Below are 13688 nucleotides of genomic sequence, written 5' to 3'. Positions count from 1 at the left end.
TCAGCCTACGATTTGGAAGCTGACTGCCGGAACAGCTGGGGGAGGGAGGACGAGAAGGGATTTTGGGGGTGGTGATATTCTGCTCCTTAATCTGGATGCTGGTTACAGGGGTCTTTTACTTCAAGAATATTTATCAAGCTATACACATTTTGGCTTGTACACTATTTTTGTGTATATGTCACATTTAAACAAAAAACCAAATAGTTTCCAATCATGGCCACAAAATAGGAACTTTTATTCCATCAAAACATTTGTTTTATTTATACCTTCAAAATATCAGTGCTAGAGCTCAACTGTCAAATTTTATGTGATATTAATCATAAAGTACCACTTTTAAGAATGGTCATGAAGTCACTAGATCAGCCTTTTAGGAAAATATAAGTATTCTCTAGTCTTTTGCTATTGCCCACTTCTACACGTCTGGTCAGAGGGTGCTGCATATGCTGAACCATCAATGTTTCAATGTGGCTTGGCTTTTGGCAGCTAGGCATAGCCTGCTAGCACAGTGCTTTCAGAAATGGCATGGTAAAAAGGCTGCAACTGTTATGCAAAGGCACATCCATTAGCAAACATGTCAGTGTCATAGTAGAGCCAATCAGCAAACCCTCATTATTTTAGGGTGTTGGCAGTTCCTGACATTAGAGGCAGGAGGAGCCACTGTTTAAAGATGGAGACAGTGTGCCCAAAGAGATGAGCTGACTTGCTTCAAGTGGCACACCAGGTTCATGGAAGGTTAATAGTTAATGGTGCTTTGGTTTTCTGAGTCAACCACAAACAATTGGTCTTCTTTACTTAATCCTGGCTATTTATTATTACTTAGATAATTTTTCCTGGTTCTGGAAATAGGAATAATTCACACAGAATACTTCCTCTCGTAGGGATTTCTGTGTTTATAATTATACCTAGGATGCATTTTGGCTGCATATTGTGCAGTTGCTAAGCACTTCCTATTAAACAGAGAAAATCTATATTTCAGACAATTTCAGCCATGGCTGGTTTGCTCAGTGGATAGAGCATTGGCTCGGTGAGTGGATGTCCCGGGTTCACCTCCCGGTCAGGGAACATAAAAGAAGTGACCATCTGCTTCTCTCCCTCTCCTCCCCCTTCTTTCTCTCTTCTCCTCCCACAGCCAGTGGCTCAGTTGGTTTGGGCGTCAGCGCCGGGCACTGAGGATAACTCCATTGGTCCAAGCATGTCCGTCTGAAGCACTAAAACTATCTTGGTTTATTCGAGCTTCGGCCCTAGCTGGGGAGTGGCCGGGTGGATCCCAGTTGGGGCACATGTGGGAATCTGTTTCTCTATCTTGCGTCCTCTTACTTAAAAAAAAAACAAGACAGTTTCATCTAACACAGGTTCTGTCTTAAGTCAATAAAAACCATAGTATAAAAAGAAAGCAAAACAAGCAGAATTCTCACAACTGTGAGCGAGACGGGTGTGAGACTGCGAGGGAGATGGGCGTGAGACTGCGAGGAGACGGGCGTGAGACTGCGGGTGAGACGGGCGTGAGACTGCGGGTGAGACGGGCGTGAGACTGCGGGTGAGACTGCGAGGAGACAGGCGTGAGACTCCGAGGAGACGGGTGTGAGACTGCGGGTGAGACGGGCGTGAGACTGCGGGTGAGACGGGCGTGAGACTGCGGGTGAGACGGGTCTGAGACTGCGGGTGAGACGGGTGTGAGACTGCAGGTGAGACGGGTCTGAGACTGCGAGGAGACGGGTGTGAGACTGCGGGTGAGACGGGCGTGAGACTGCGGGTGAGACGGGCGTGAGACTGCGAGGAGACGGGCGTGAGACTGCGGGTGAGACGGGCGTGAGACTGCGGGGAGACGGGCCTGAGACTGCGAGGAGACGGGCGTGAGACTGCGGGTGAGACGGGCGTGAGACTGCGGGGAGACGGGCGTGAGACTGTGGGTGAGACGGGCGTGAGACTGCAAGGGAGACGGGCGTGAGACTGCGAGGAGACGGGCGTGAGACTGCGAGGAGACGGGCGTGAGACTGCGGGTGAGACGGGCGTGAGACTGCGGGGAGATGAGCGTGAGACTGTGGAGAGACTGCGGGGAGACGGGCGTGAGACTGCGGAGAGACTGCGGGGAGACGGGCCTGAGACTGCGGGGAGACGGGTCTGAGACTGCAGGTGAGACGGGTGTGAGACTGCGGGGAGACGGGTCTAAGACTGCGGGGAGACGGGCGTGAGACTGCGGGGAGACGGGCGTGAGACTGCGGAGAGACGGGCGTGAGACTGCGGGGAGACGGGCGTGAGACTGCGGGGAGACGGGCCTGAGACTGCGGGGAGACGGGCCTGAGACTGCGGGGAGACGGGCGTGAGACTGCGGGGAGACGGGCCTGAGACTGCGGGGAGACGGGCGTGAGACTGCGGGGAGACGGGCGTGAGACTGCGGGGAGACGGGCCTGAGACTGCGGGGAGACGGGCCTGAGACTGCGGGGAGACTGTGGGGAGACGGGCCTGAGACTGCGGGGAGACTGCGGGGAGACGGGCGTGAGACTGCGGGTGAGACGGGCCTGAGACTGCGGGGAGACGGGCGTGAGACTGCGGGGAGACGGGCGTGAGACTGCGGGGAGACGGGCGTGAGACTGCGGGGAGACGGGCGTGAGACTGCGGGGAGACGGGCCTGAGACTGCGGGGAGACGGGCGTGAGACTGCGGGGAGACTGCGGGGAGACGGGCCTGAGACTGCGGGGAGACGGGCGTGAGACTGCGGGGAGACTGCGGGGAGACGGGCCTGAGACTGCGGGTGAGACGGGCCTGAGACTGCGGGGAGACGGGCGTGAGACTGCGGGGAGACGGGCGTGAGACTGCGGGGAGACGGGCCTGAGACTGCGGGGAGACGGGCCTGAGACTGTGGGGAGACGGGCGTGAGACTGCGGGGAGACGGGTCTGAGACTGCGGGGAGACGGGCGTGAGACTGCGGGGAGACGGGCGTGAGACTGCGGGGAGACGGGCCTGAGACTGCGGGGAGACGGGCGTGAGACTGCGGGGAGACGGGCGTGAGACTGCGGGGAGACGGGCCTGAGACTGCGGGGAGACTGCGGGGAGACGGGCGTGAGACTGCGGGTGAGACGGGCGTGAGACTGCGGGGAGACGGGCCTGAGACTGCGGAGAGACGGGCGTGAGACTGTGGGGAGACGGGCCTGAGACTGCGGGGAGACGGGCCTGAGACTGCGGGGAGACGGGCGTGAGACTGCGGGGAGACGGGTCTGAGACTGCGGGGAGACGGGCGTGAGACTGCGGGGAGACGGGCGTGAGACTGCGGGGAGACGGGCGTGAGACTGCGGGGAGACGGGCCTGAGACTGCGGGGAGACTGCGGGGAGACGGGCCTGAGACTGCGGGGAGACTGCGGGGAGACGGGCGTGAGACTGCGGGTGAGACGGGCCTGAGAGTGCCGGGAGACGGGCGTGAGACTGCGGGGAGACGGGCGTGAGACTGCGGGGAGACGGGCGTGAGACTGCGGGTGAGACGGGCGTGAGACTGCGGGGAGACGGGCCTGAGACTGCGGAGAGACGGGCGTGAGACTGTGGGGAGACGGGTCTGAGACTGCGGGGAGACTGCAGGGAGACGGGCGTGAGACTGCGAAGAGACGGGCCTGAGACTGCGGGGAGACGGGCGTGAGACTGCAGGGAGACGGGTCTGAGACTGCGGGGAGACGGGCGTGAGACTGCGGGGGAGACGGGCGTGAGACTGCGGGGGAGATGGGCGTGAGACTGCGGGGAGACGGGGGGGGGGGGCGCAAGACGGGTGTGAGACTGCGGGTGAGACGGGTGTGAGACGAGTGTGAGACCGCGGGCGCGACGGGCGTGAGACTGCGGGTGAGATGAGTGTGAGACTCGCCACAGCAGTGTCTGGGCCTCAGGGCTCCTGAAGCTGCACCAGCCAGCACGGCAGAGGGCAAATTAGTCAATACCATTTTGTTAAAAAAAAAAAAAAGTCATAACTGAAAGCTGAAAAGGAAAAATGTTATTCAAAATGTTACCTCAGAAGCATCCAGAAGGAACTACTCAAGGAAAAAAAAAACTTTAGACAAGCCATTCAAGTCCCTTCTTTGAGTGGTTTCATGATGAACTAAACTAAAATTAAAAAACAAAATAAAAATGTACTCACAGAGGCTCTCAGAAATTCACTCACTATTTGAAAATGGTCTCCAAAGTCAAGTCCTGAAGACCTGATATTTTAGCCTCAATAATGGGGGTAGGTGGGGTCACAGCTAATAATGGCGAGTGCCTCCTGCTCACCCTTGATATCACTCCCTTTCATCAGGGGACCAAGAGAGGAACAGGAGAAAGAGGACAGGGCTTGAGAGGGACAGAAAGAATTGTGTCTACCTAACTACAAGCCTCACTAGACACCAGAAGCACTTCCTCTCTGGAAGGATTGGAATAGGAAACTAACCACAAGTTGTGTTAAGATCCCAACTGGTTCCAAATGTTTTCTTTCTGCCTATTTACTTTGGACAGATGGCCATAGATACTGTTAAAATGAGTTATGAGGGAACATACACATGCCTATACGCAGATGTATATGTGGCATACACACAGTAAACAGGCATGTATACATACACATAACACAATCACATGAAAAATCTAAGAAACTTCAAAATTACAAAATAAACAACTTGAAAACGTATAAAGTCAAACACACGCAAACTTCTGTAAGTAACAAGCACAAGCCAAGCAGACTCAGCAGCCCGAGCTGTGGCGCTTTACCTGCTGCAGCGCAGTCTGTGAACTGCTCCCCGATAGTCGCTAACAACAACTCTTTCCAAACTGTGGACTGGTGTAAAAAAAAAAGAATAAAAAACAAAAAACAAAACCAAACCCCCTACAACATATATAAGTGTGTGTGTGTGTGTGTGTGTGTGTATATATATATTATATATATATATATATATATTTAGACAATTATATCCAGGAGCTACACAAGTCCTATTTTCTGCAACTTCACATGTAGGCTGTATTTGGAGCCCACAGACACTGCCAACTTACAGGCATAAACTCACAGCAGCGGTGTGTGTTGTCTTGTTCAACAAATCACTTTACATAGATAGATACAGTGATCCAGAATCACAAACTTCATGTCCAAAAACCTAGGTGTCCCAAGTCACAAAACTAATTTCCAGTGAAACCCTTGATAAAATTCAAACAACGAGGAGAATACATTCAAATGACATAATTTTCTGATTTCTTTTCCTCTCTCTGATTCAAAACATATCAACTGGTTATATTTGAATGCTTTAAGTAAAATCCTTCTTTTGAAAACCCTTTTCTGTTTTTCTTGCAGTTTATAAAGTACTTCATAGGTCACACAGTATGAAGCACTTAGACCACGGTCTACCTTGCACCAGTGAGAAAATAGAGTTCCTTCTACTCAAGATCTACGAATGCCATCCAACAAACAAGTTACTGAAGTCCTAAAAGTTCTACCAGTTATTCCCCCTTGAAAAGTTCTTGGTCCCATTTATCTTCCTTGCCCTGGCCCACAGTCTCTGAAATCTCCCAGAACTGTGTTTGAATCCTGACAGGCTGCTTAGTATCTGTGAACCTGGGCAAGTTACCAACCTCTCTGGGCATGTTTTCCATAGGCAAACAGGGAATGACAACCTCCAAGGTTGTGACCATGAAATTAGTCAACAAATGCATTCAAAGCACTTAGTACTGTGATAACAGCCAAAGGATTCAACCATTCCATAAATAGCTGTGTTTGCTATATGCCAGGAGCTCAGTCCATATCAACCACAATAACAATATTTATTATTGTGTTCCAATGAGCTGAGAGCAGCCTAGCTGAATTTTTAACCCAGTTACCAATTGTGACCTTTCTCTCTTAGGAGGGTTTTCTTTTGGTTCCCTAGGTCCTCCCTTCTGGTCTACTTGTCTCCTCTCTAGAGAGCATCCTCTCTGTGTTCTGTCTGTCCAACCTCAGTCTTGAACACTGCAGTGCTGGAGTTGAGAGAGGAGGAAGGGAGTTAGGGAAAGGCAAGTTCCCTGTCCTGTTTTGGATTCAGATAAGGTTGGCCCACAAGACTCCCACTTGCCAACAATTAAGTGTGCATCAAACTTCTCAGGATGGCGATGCTTATACAGACGTGAAGTGTGATTATCTGTGACAAAACGTGGCTGAGTGGGCTAACAAGGAAGGGAAAAACATGGCTTTCAGCCTCTTTGCACTGAAAGTTGGCATCAAGGTTGTTCTATTATAAATTCAAAGTCTAGTATCAGAAAATAACATAAAAAGAAAAACCTGTTCCTATTGAAATCAAATTCTCTCCTCTTACACAATCTTTTCCTTTCTTTCCTACAGTAGTTTTCTCTCTTCTTCAAGGAGACAGGTTTTTCATAGTCCTAACTTATCCGATTAGTCACTGGCTTCCCTGATATTTTTTATTATGTATTCCAAATAATGGGCAAATCCTGACTAATAGCTTGCATCTCTAACAAATAAATCTGGCCCCATCTTTAGGTATGTGCTTAAAGGAAAATGACTCCAGCTCAAGCCTTTGGGTCTCTGGAGACACTTCAATTCTTTGAGCTTATCCACATGAAAGAAACTATGAAAAGGTGAGAATGGGTAACATTTGCCCTTTCATCTATTTTCAAAGAAGCCTTTTGGTTTCCCAGGGAATGTTCCCAGATTTGAACATTCATTTTCAGTCAGCATAATAAATTAGAGCCCACCCATCTCTGGGAAATTGAGGTCTTTGAGGCTTGGCCATAGTAAACCTGCCTCCTACCAGGCCACTCCTCCAGCGAGGTTCTCATCAGCCTCATGTGAAACCCCAAAGACTGGTGAGATCCAGGTCTCCCCAGAACCCTCCCTCTCCACGCCATGGTCGTTCCCAGAACTGCTCTGCCCCTAGTTGAGGAGGGACAAGCCTTTGGTGGGAAGAGGCCTGCTTCTCAACTTGTAAAGCCAACATCCGCATGTTAGTGATGGCTTGGTGAGGAAATAATCACATAAAGATAAACTTTCTGTAAAAACGAGAGTCATTTAGCTCTTCAGACTATATGACACAGTGAAACTATCACAGTACTTCTCCCATCCAAGTACTAACCACGCCCAACCCTGCTTAGCTTCAGAAATCAGAAGAGATCAGGTGTGTTTAGGGTATGGCCGTAGACTATTACACCACTTCTATAGAGTAGTGAAATAGTATAATTTCAAAGTGACAGTGCAAGACAGAAAATCACCAAGGTTAGAACAGAATTTCTCACCCCTAGTCCTGTTCTGAGATGACCAGGCAGGCTGTCTGAAAAGCTCAAAATGTCATCTTCAATCAACCTCAAGCTCAGCCAGTTCTAAAAAAGGATCAGAACAAACCTACCGTGCTGTCCTTGGGAACTTTCATCTTCCACACACCGCCCTTTGCATTACTCTCTTCTTCCCTGGATCAAAGATCAACGTCTAAAGTTATACTCAAGGAGTAAGTGGTTGTACATACATGTACTTTAACAATAGATGACATTAAAAACAAAAAGACAAATGGTATTTTCCAATACACTCTTCCCTAGTCCTTTCAGTGGAAACAGAAGCAGATGAAAGAAAAAGGAAGGGGTGGGATGAAGAGGGAAGTAAATGGAATTTAGTGACCACAAGGGCAGGAAAGGTGATGGGACACCAGATTCTGATCCCCAAGGAGGTTGCAGTGAGGGGTTCCCTAAATTACCAGGGGATGGACAAGTCATACAGATGTTTCACCTAGGAAAAGGCCTTTATACTTCATCACCAGGATAATGGCATTGCCTCGTCTGTCTCTCGTATCGACCTTGTCTTTTAGGTCTATTACTATTAGGACAGTCAGCCCTTTGGTGGGAATTTGTTACGTTTTCCTGTTTAGTATCTGCTTCCTCACTGGTAAGAGCATCCCAATTTCCCTTTAAGGAGCCAGTTGTCCCCTAATCTTATGTTAGACCCATTCAGATAGGGGTGACTGCTTCAAAGATGGGCTTATGATCCATATCTGCCCATGAAATACTGCCTCTTCGTAGTGTTTGTGATCAGCCAAGGATGGAAAGGTGACCCAAGTGAGCCAACAAGAGCCAGCCCTGATATACTCCTGAGGCTGGTGAATGCTGACATGGGTAGCCTTGGAAAGTGAGGCTGAGGGCACCGTGAGCCACTGTGCCGCCACCAGTGGGGTAGCCTGAGAATTCAATCAGTGCAGAGGAAAGCAAAGCAAGCCTGATGAAGCGCGTCATGTTTCAAATAATATTTGAATACTGTCAGAAATCAGCCATACCACTGAGCTTCTCAGTTACAGGGCCAGAAATTCTTTTTTTTTTTTTTTTTTTTTGCTTAGATTTATCAATAGTTCCTGTCATTTGCTATGTAAAGAACTGAGATACATTCCTATTTTGTTAACGAATACATAACTTAGAATAGTTGAAAGGCATGATATAAGGATTTATTACTAACTGGGACTTCAGCCCAGGCAAACTGTCCACCGCCCTCATCACTGCATGAGCTATTAAAAAGGACCCCTCACCCTTGCCTTCCCAGACCCTAGGCCATAGTCAGTAGCACACACTTTCTGTGGTCCATGTGAGAGATATATCTTTGTGACATGAGTTTGTTCAACCACACAACAGGCGTAGATCCCACATCAACCCCTCAGCTCCCCACTAGCTTCTTCTACACTTTCCTACTCAGCTGTCCAGGTCATTATTGAACAAATGAAATAAGAAATCCAAGTGATGTGACCCCCCCCCCCATACGAAGTACTGCATTATACCTTCAGAGTGCTAGTAGCGAACTGTTTGTGATGAGACTGAAGGCGGCCCTTGAGGTAGGAGCACTGAGAAATCTTCCCACCATCCTGAGCCCAAGGTAACTGGGGTAGGGGGCAGGGGCTTATTTCATAATTAAGTAATAGCTAATATTACTTCCAGCACCACCTGAAGAAAACTTTAATGGCACTCCAATTCATTATGAAGTATTTAATGAGGGATATGATCACTTCCCTTCCACCCTAACCTCAAGTTAACATCAGACACTTACCAAAGTGGTCGCCTCTCGCCTCTCATTAAGTGATAACTACATCTCAAAGGCAGGTTAGTCACAGGAGGAATGTTATTGTACACACTCCAGAATATCTTTAAAAGAAAAACATATTGTTTAATATACCCAGTATTGATTTTTACCATACCAGATTATAAAAATTAGTGAATTAAAGGGGAAAAAAACCCAGATTCCATTAAGTTCTATCCATTCCAAATAGATTTTTCTCAGTGTTCTATTATATGTATAATTATCTGCTAGAAAATGTAACATAACATTAAAAAATGTTCCTTACTGAAGTCGGGACAAGTTCTAAGCTTCACAATGCTGTGGTTATGAAGCAAACATTTCTATGCAATGTATTTTCACATTGGATCTTGCTAATGATCACGATGACAGGTAGGTGGCATCTAATCAAGTCTATCGTGCTGAGTATATGTGCTGAACCATATTTCCCAGCCACATGGACTTCTTTCTAAGCCTAGAAGGAGTCTCTTGCCCTTTGTACTAAAGGAGGGATATGAAGAAAGTGGCAGAGAAGAGTCACTCGAGGTGCTCTGTTCTCCTTTGCCCTTCTAGGAGGAACAGGCAGCAGCTCAGCTGCCAAAGATATAGGGTGTTATGTACTACATGTTTGTGTACCTCTCAAATTCATATAGTAAATTCATATAGGAGGTGGAGCCTTTGGGAGGTAATTAGGACATACGGATGGAGCTCCATGATGGCATTAGTATCCCTACAAGAAGAGAAGGGGGCTAGCCCTCTCTCTCTCTATCATGTGAAGACACAGTAAGGATATGGCCCTCTGCCTGTAAACCAGGAACAGGGCTCTCGCCATAACCCAGCCATGCTGGCCCTGATCTTGGACTTCAAGAACTGAGAGAAATCAATTTTTGTTGTTTAAGCCACCCAGAACATGGTTTCTGTTATAGCAGCCAGAACTAATAGAAACTCAGTGGCTAGTAAACAGAAACATTATATAAAAATAATAGAGTAATAGTAATAGCCATAGTAATAGTGCCAGACTTTGGTCTATTAAATTTTACATGTTTATGTAATTTATCCTAATGACAAGTTCATTAGGGGGCACGATTATTATGCTTGCATTATAGAGAAGAAAACTGAGGCACAGAGACTCACCTGCTCAAGTGTCACTGTTTGGTGTGACCATTAAGATTTGGATGAGAATTAAGTTTTACAAAGAACAAAACCTTTCCCAGTTTGTTTGGAATGAACTATAGAATCACACTCTGCCATGAATCCTATGCACAGAATTACATCCCCAATGAGAACTACCCTTCTGTGCGGTGAGGCAAGTAGAGAGTGACTGCTGAGTCTCCTAGTGGGTCTGAAGGGAACAGTTAAAGGAGTCCTGTGTTAATAACCCTTGTTGGTTTTTCAAGCCTGTCCTGTGTAAAAATTAAAGCGGAAGTACAGTATTTCCCCATGTATAAGATGCACCTTAATTCTGGGGCCCAAAATTTGAAAAAAAGACAGCAAGCAGGAAATGCGAGTTAAAAAATCTACAACAATGAGCACAAAAACAAGCACGAAAGAGCAGGAAGTGTGAGTAAAAAAAAAAATCTACCACTATATAAGAGGCACCCAGTTTTTGGACCCCAAAGTTTTCAGAAAAGGGTGCGTCTTATACATGGGGAATATGTAATTGCAAGGTCAGCAACAATAAACTGTAAGATTAACCAGAAGACAAATAACTACCTGGCAGTAGATTTATTCACTGGGGACACCCTGGATCTGCATACTGACCTAGTGCTAATGTGGGGAGTAGCTGAAATGGATTTGTAGGAATAACAGATCCTCAAACAATGTCCATCTTTAGGGAAGTACTGAAGAGGATTAGAGTTTACCACCCCAAAATATGCCTTTGGGATATTATTTTAAGCTGGTTGTTTTTAAGAAACAAAAGATTCAGAAGTGACCTTTGACCTCTGCCCTTCCCTGCCTAAAAGAATTCAGATGGAGAAACCTACTTCAGAAAGGCAGCCTTAGCATAGTCAGCTGAGAATACATGAACTCAGTGTGGCAGACAGGGAGGGTTCAGCAAATCTGTTCAACCCTCTGTCCCATTGTTCCCGGGAGGTGGGAGGTGGGAGAGCGCGGCATGCTTTGGTTACCACATGTTTGCTCTTTCTCATCTACTGGAACTGACTGTTTTCCCTTTGAAGTCCCTGAGCCCCGCCTCCCTCTCCTTTGTCCTGACCGGCAGATAAGCCTCAGCTGCCCAATACTTCCTGGGTCTCATCTTCTTTTGGAACCCTGTAGGTACATACACAAAAAGTTTGGTCATTTTCTCCTGTTAATCTGTCACCTGTCAATTTAATTATCAGTCCAGCCAAAAGTTAGAAAAGTGGGATGAAAATCATTTTCTCACCTTCACAGTTTCTACCATATAAATAGTTTGCTCTTAGTGCAAAGAATAAGATTACTCCAATGCTTCAGTGTCCGTCTGCAGTGTGCACATAAATAGGCAGAGCCAGAATTTGATGGCAGCAGTTTGATTCTAAAGCCTGTGTCCTTAACCACTAAGCTGTCTCCTTTGAAAATACTACTCTGTTTTTGACACATCTTTCTTCCACCGTGGAAGCCATGGAGTAGGTCATCGGATGAGGGAATCACTGGATGAGGAAATGTTTCAGACATTTTCCCACCAACGTCAGACAGCAGAGTGGTGCCTTCGCTCTAGCCTTGGACTCTCACTAGATGTGTAGAATGACCTGTGTAGAATTTATGGACAACATTATGCTAACCTAGAGATCCCTGCCTTCGGTAAAATCAAAAGGACTTTGGTGCAGGCAAACTTCAAATCTCCTAAAAAAGGCATCCCACATCACAATACCTACCCTTACACCCTGCCAAAGTTATTGAATTCTGACTTTTTATCTACTATTTTAAGCACCTATGAGTAAAAACAAAATGCTTCTCCTGTTCCACAGGTAAGAAAACACCCTAAGGACTGTGCTAAGCTTTATATTTTTACAAGCTTTTCTTGAAAACAAAAACAGACAGCAACAGATTTAACGCTGACTTGCGGTACTCAGTAAAACAGATAGGTGCAAGTTTCTGCATGAGAACAGAGGAGTGAAACAGGCCCTGGCTGAGGAGTGCAGCTGGTCAGAGCACTGTCCAGATAAGTCAAGGTTGTGGGTTCAATCCCTAGTCAGGGCACATAATAAGCGAAAAAACAATGTTTCTCTCTCTTTTTCCTCTCTCTCTAAAATTGATCAATAAAATAAACATCTTTAAAAAAGAGTGAAGTATCTTGTGACATCACTGAAAAGTGCCCAATTTAAAAAGCATGTGCGTACAAATGGCCAACAGATATATGAAAAGATGCTCATCTTCTTTAGTTATTAGAGAAATGCAAATCAAAACGGCAATGAGATACCACCTCACACCTGTTCGATTAGCTGTTATTAGCAAGACCGGTAATAGCAAATGTTGGAGAGGCTGAGAAGAAAAAGGAACCCTCATTCACTGTTGGTGGGAATGTAAAGTAGTACAACCATTATGGAAGAAAGTATGGTGGTTCCTCAAAAAACTGAAAATAGAACTACCTTATGACCCAGCAATCCCTCTACTGGGTATATACCCCAAAAACTCAGAAACATTGATACGTAAAGACACATGCAGCCCCATGTTCATTGCAGCATTGTTCACAGTGGCCAGGACATGGAAACAACCAAAAAGCCCGTCAATAGATGACTGGATAGAGAAGATGTGGCACATATACACTATGGAATACTACTCAGCCATAAGAAATGATGACATCGGAACATTTACAGCAAAATGGTGGGATCTTGATAACATTATACGAAGTGAAATAAGTAAATCAGAAAAAACCAGGAACTGCATTATTCCGTACGTAGGTGGGACATAAAAGTGAAACTAAGAGACATTGATAAGAATGTGGTGGTTACGGGGGGGAGGGGGGAAAGGGAGAGGGAAAGGGGGAGGGGGAGGGGCACAAAGAAAACTAGATAGAAGGTGACAGAGGACAATCTGACTTTGGGTGATGGGTATGCAACAAATTGAAAGACAAGATAACCTGGACTTGTTATCTTTGAATATATGTATCCTGATTTATTGATGTCGCCCCATTAAAAAAATAAAATTAAAAAAAATCAATTTAAAAAAAATAAAAAAATAAAAAGCATGTGACATTAAATTGGTCCATCTCCTTGTTTCAGACTTCATATAGTACTGTACTTAAATTTATTTCCTACTTCACTTGTTTTCAAGACATGTGTTGGTTTCTTTTACTCTTTTGTAAACATTTCCAAATGTTCTGCATTTCTCTGTGTTTTCATATCTTAAATGGGTGCTTTACAGAATAGAACACGGCTCTGACAAGCCTCATTGCACCTGTGGAGAAATGGAGAGCTATCCGCTGGATAGATTGTGAGGGAGAACTGTTCGTGCCCGGTGTCTTCCAGCCTTACTCCCACGAGACTGACACTGCACCTGTGTCCTGCCTCAGCTGTCTGTGCTGTCATTTCAAGTTCTGCCATACTGTGTCCACTTGTACTGTGTTCTACCCAACATTTCCCATATGTTGACTGATTTTTACTTATATTAATATAAAACAGATACTTCATATTTCTTTTATAAATGGATATCCAGCATCATTCTCATAAACAGAGGTCTTCTTAAAAATATAGACA

At 46.2% G+C, this 13688-nt stretch overlaps 1 protein-coding gene across 3 annotated transcripts in view; it reads right to left on the bottom strand.

Moving 5' to 3' along the window:
* Positions 1–13688, bottom strand: part of EIF4E3 (eukaryotic translation initiation factor 4E family member 3) — an 88981-nt gene that overhangs the window by 39601 nt on the left and 35692 nt on the right. For all 3 annotated transcript variants that reach the window (XM_066245838.1, XM_066245837.1, XM_066245839.1), the window contains exons 3-5: positions 9007–9101; positions 7334–7394; positions 4719–4785 (exon numbers count right to left, since the gene is read on the bottom strand). In XM_066245838.1, coding sequence (XP_066101935.1) covers positions 4719–4785; positions 7334–7394; positions 9007–9101 — 223 coding nt within the window. The remainder of the gene's footprint in view (positions 1–4718; positions 4786–7333; positions 7395–9006; positions 9102–13688) is intronic.

This window comes from Saccopteryx bilineata, chromosome 10 (genome assembly GCF_036850765.1).
Source record: "Saccopteryx bilineata isolate mSacBil1 chromosome 10, mSacBil1_pri_phased_curated, whole genome shotgun sequence".
Classification (NCBI taxonomy): domain Eukaryota; kingdom Metazoa; phylum Chordata; class Mammalia; order Chiroptera; family Emballonuridae; genus Saccopteryx; species Saccopteryx bilineata.
The sequence above is the reverse complement of the archived record's forward strand: the minus strand, read 5'-3'. Positions and strand labels throughout refer to the sequence as shown.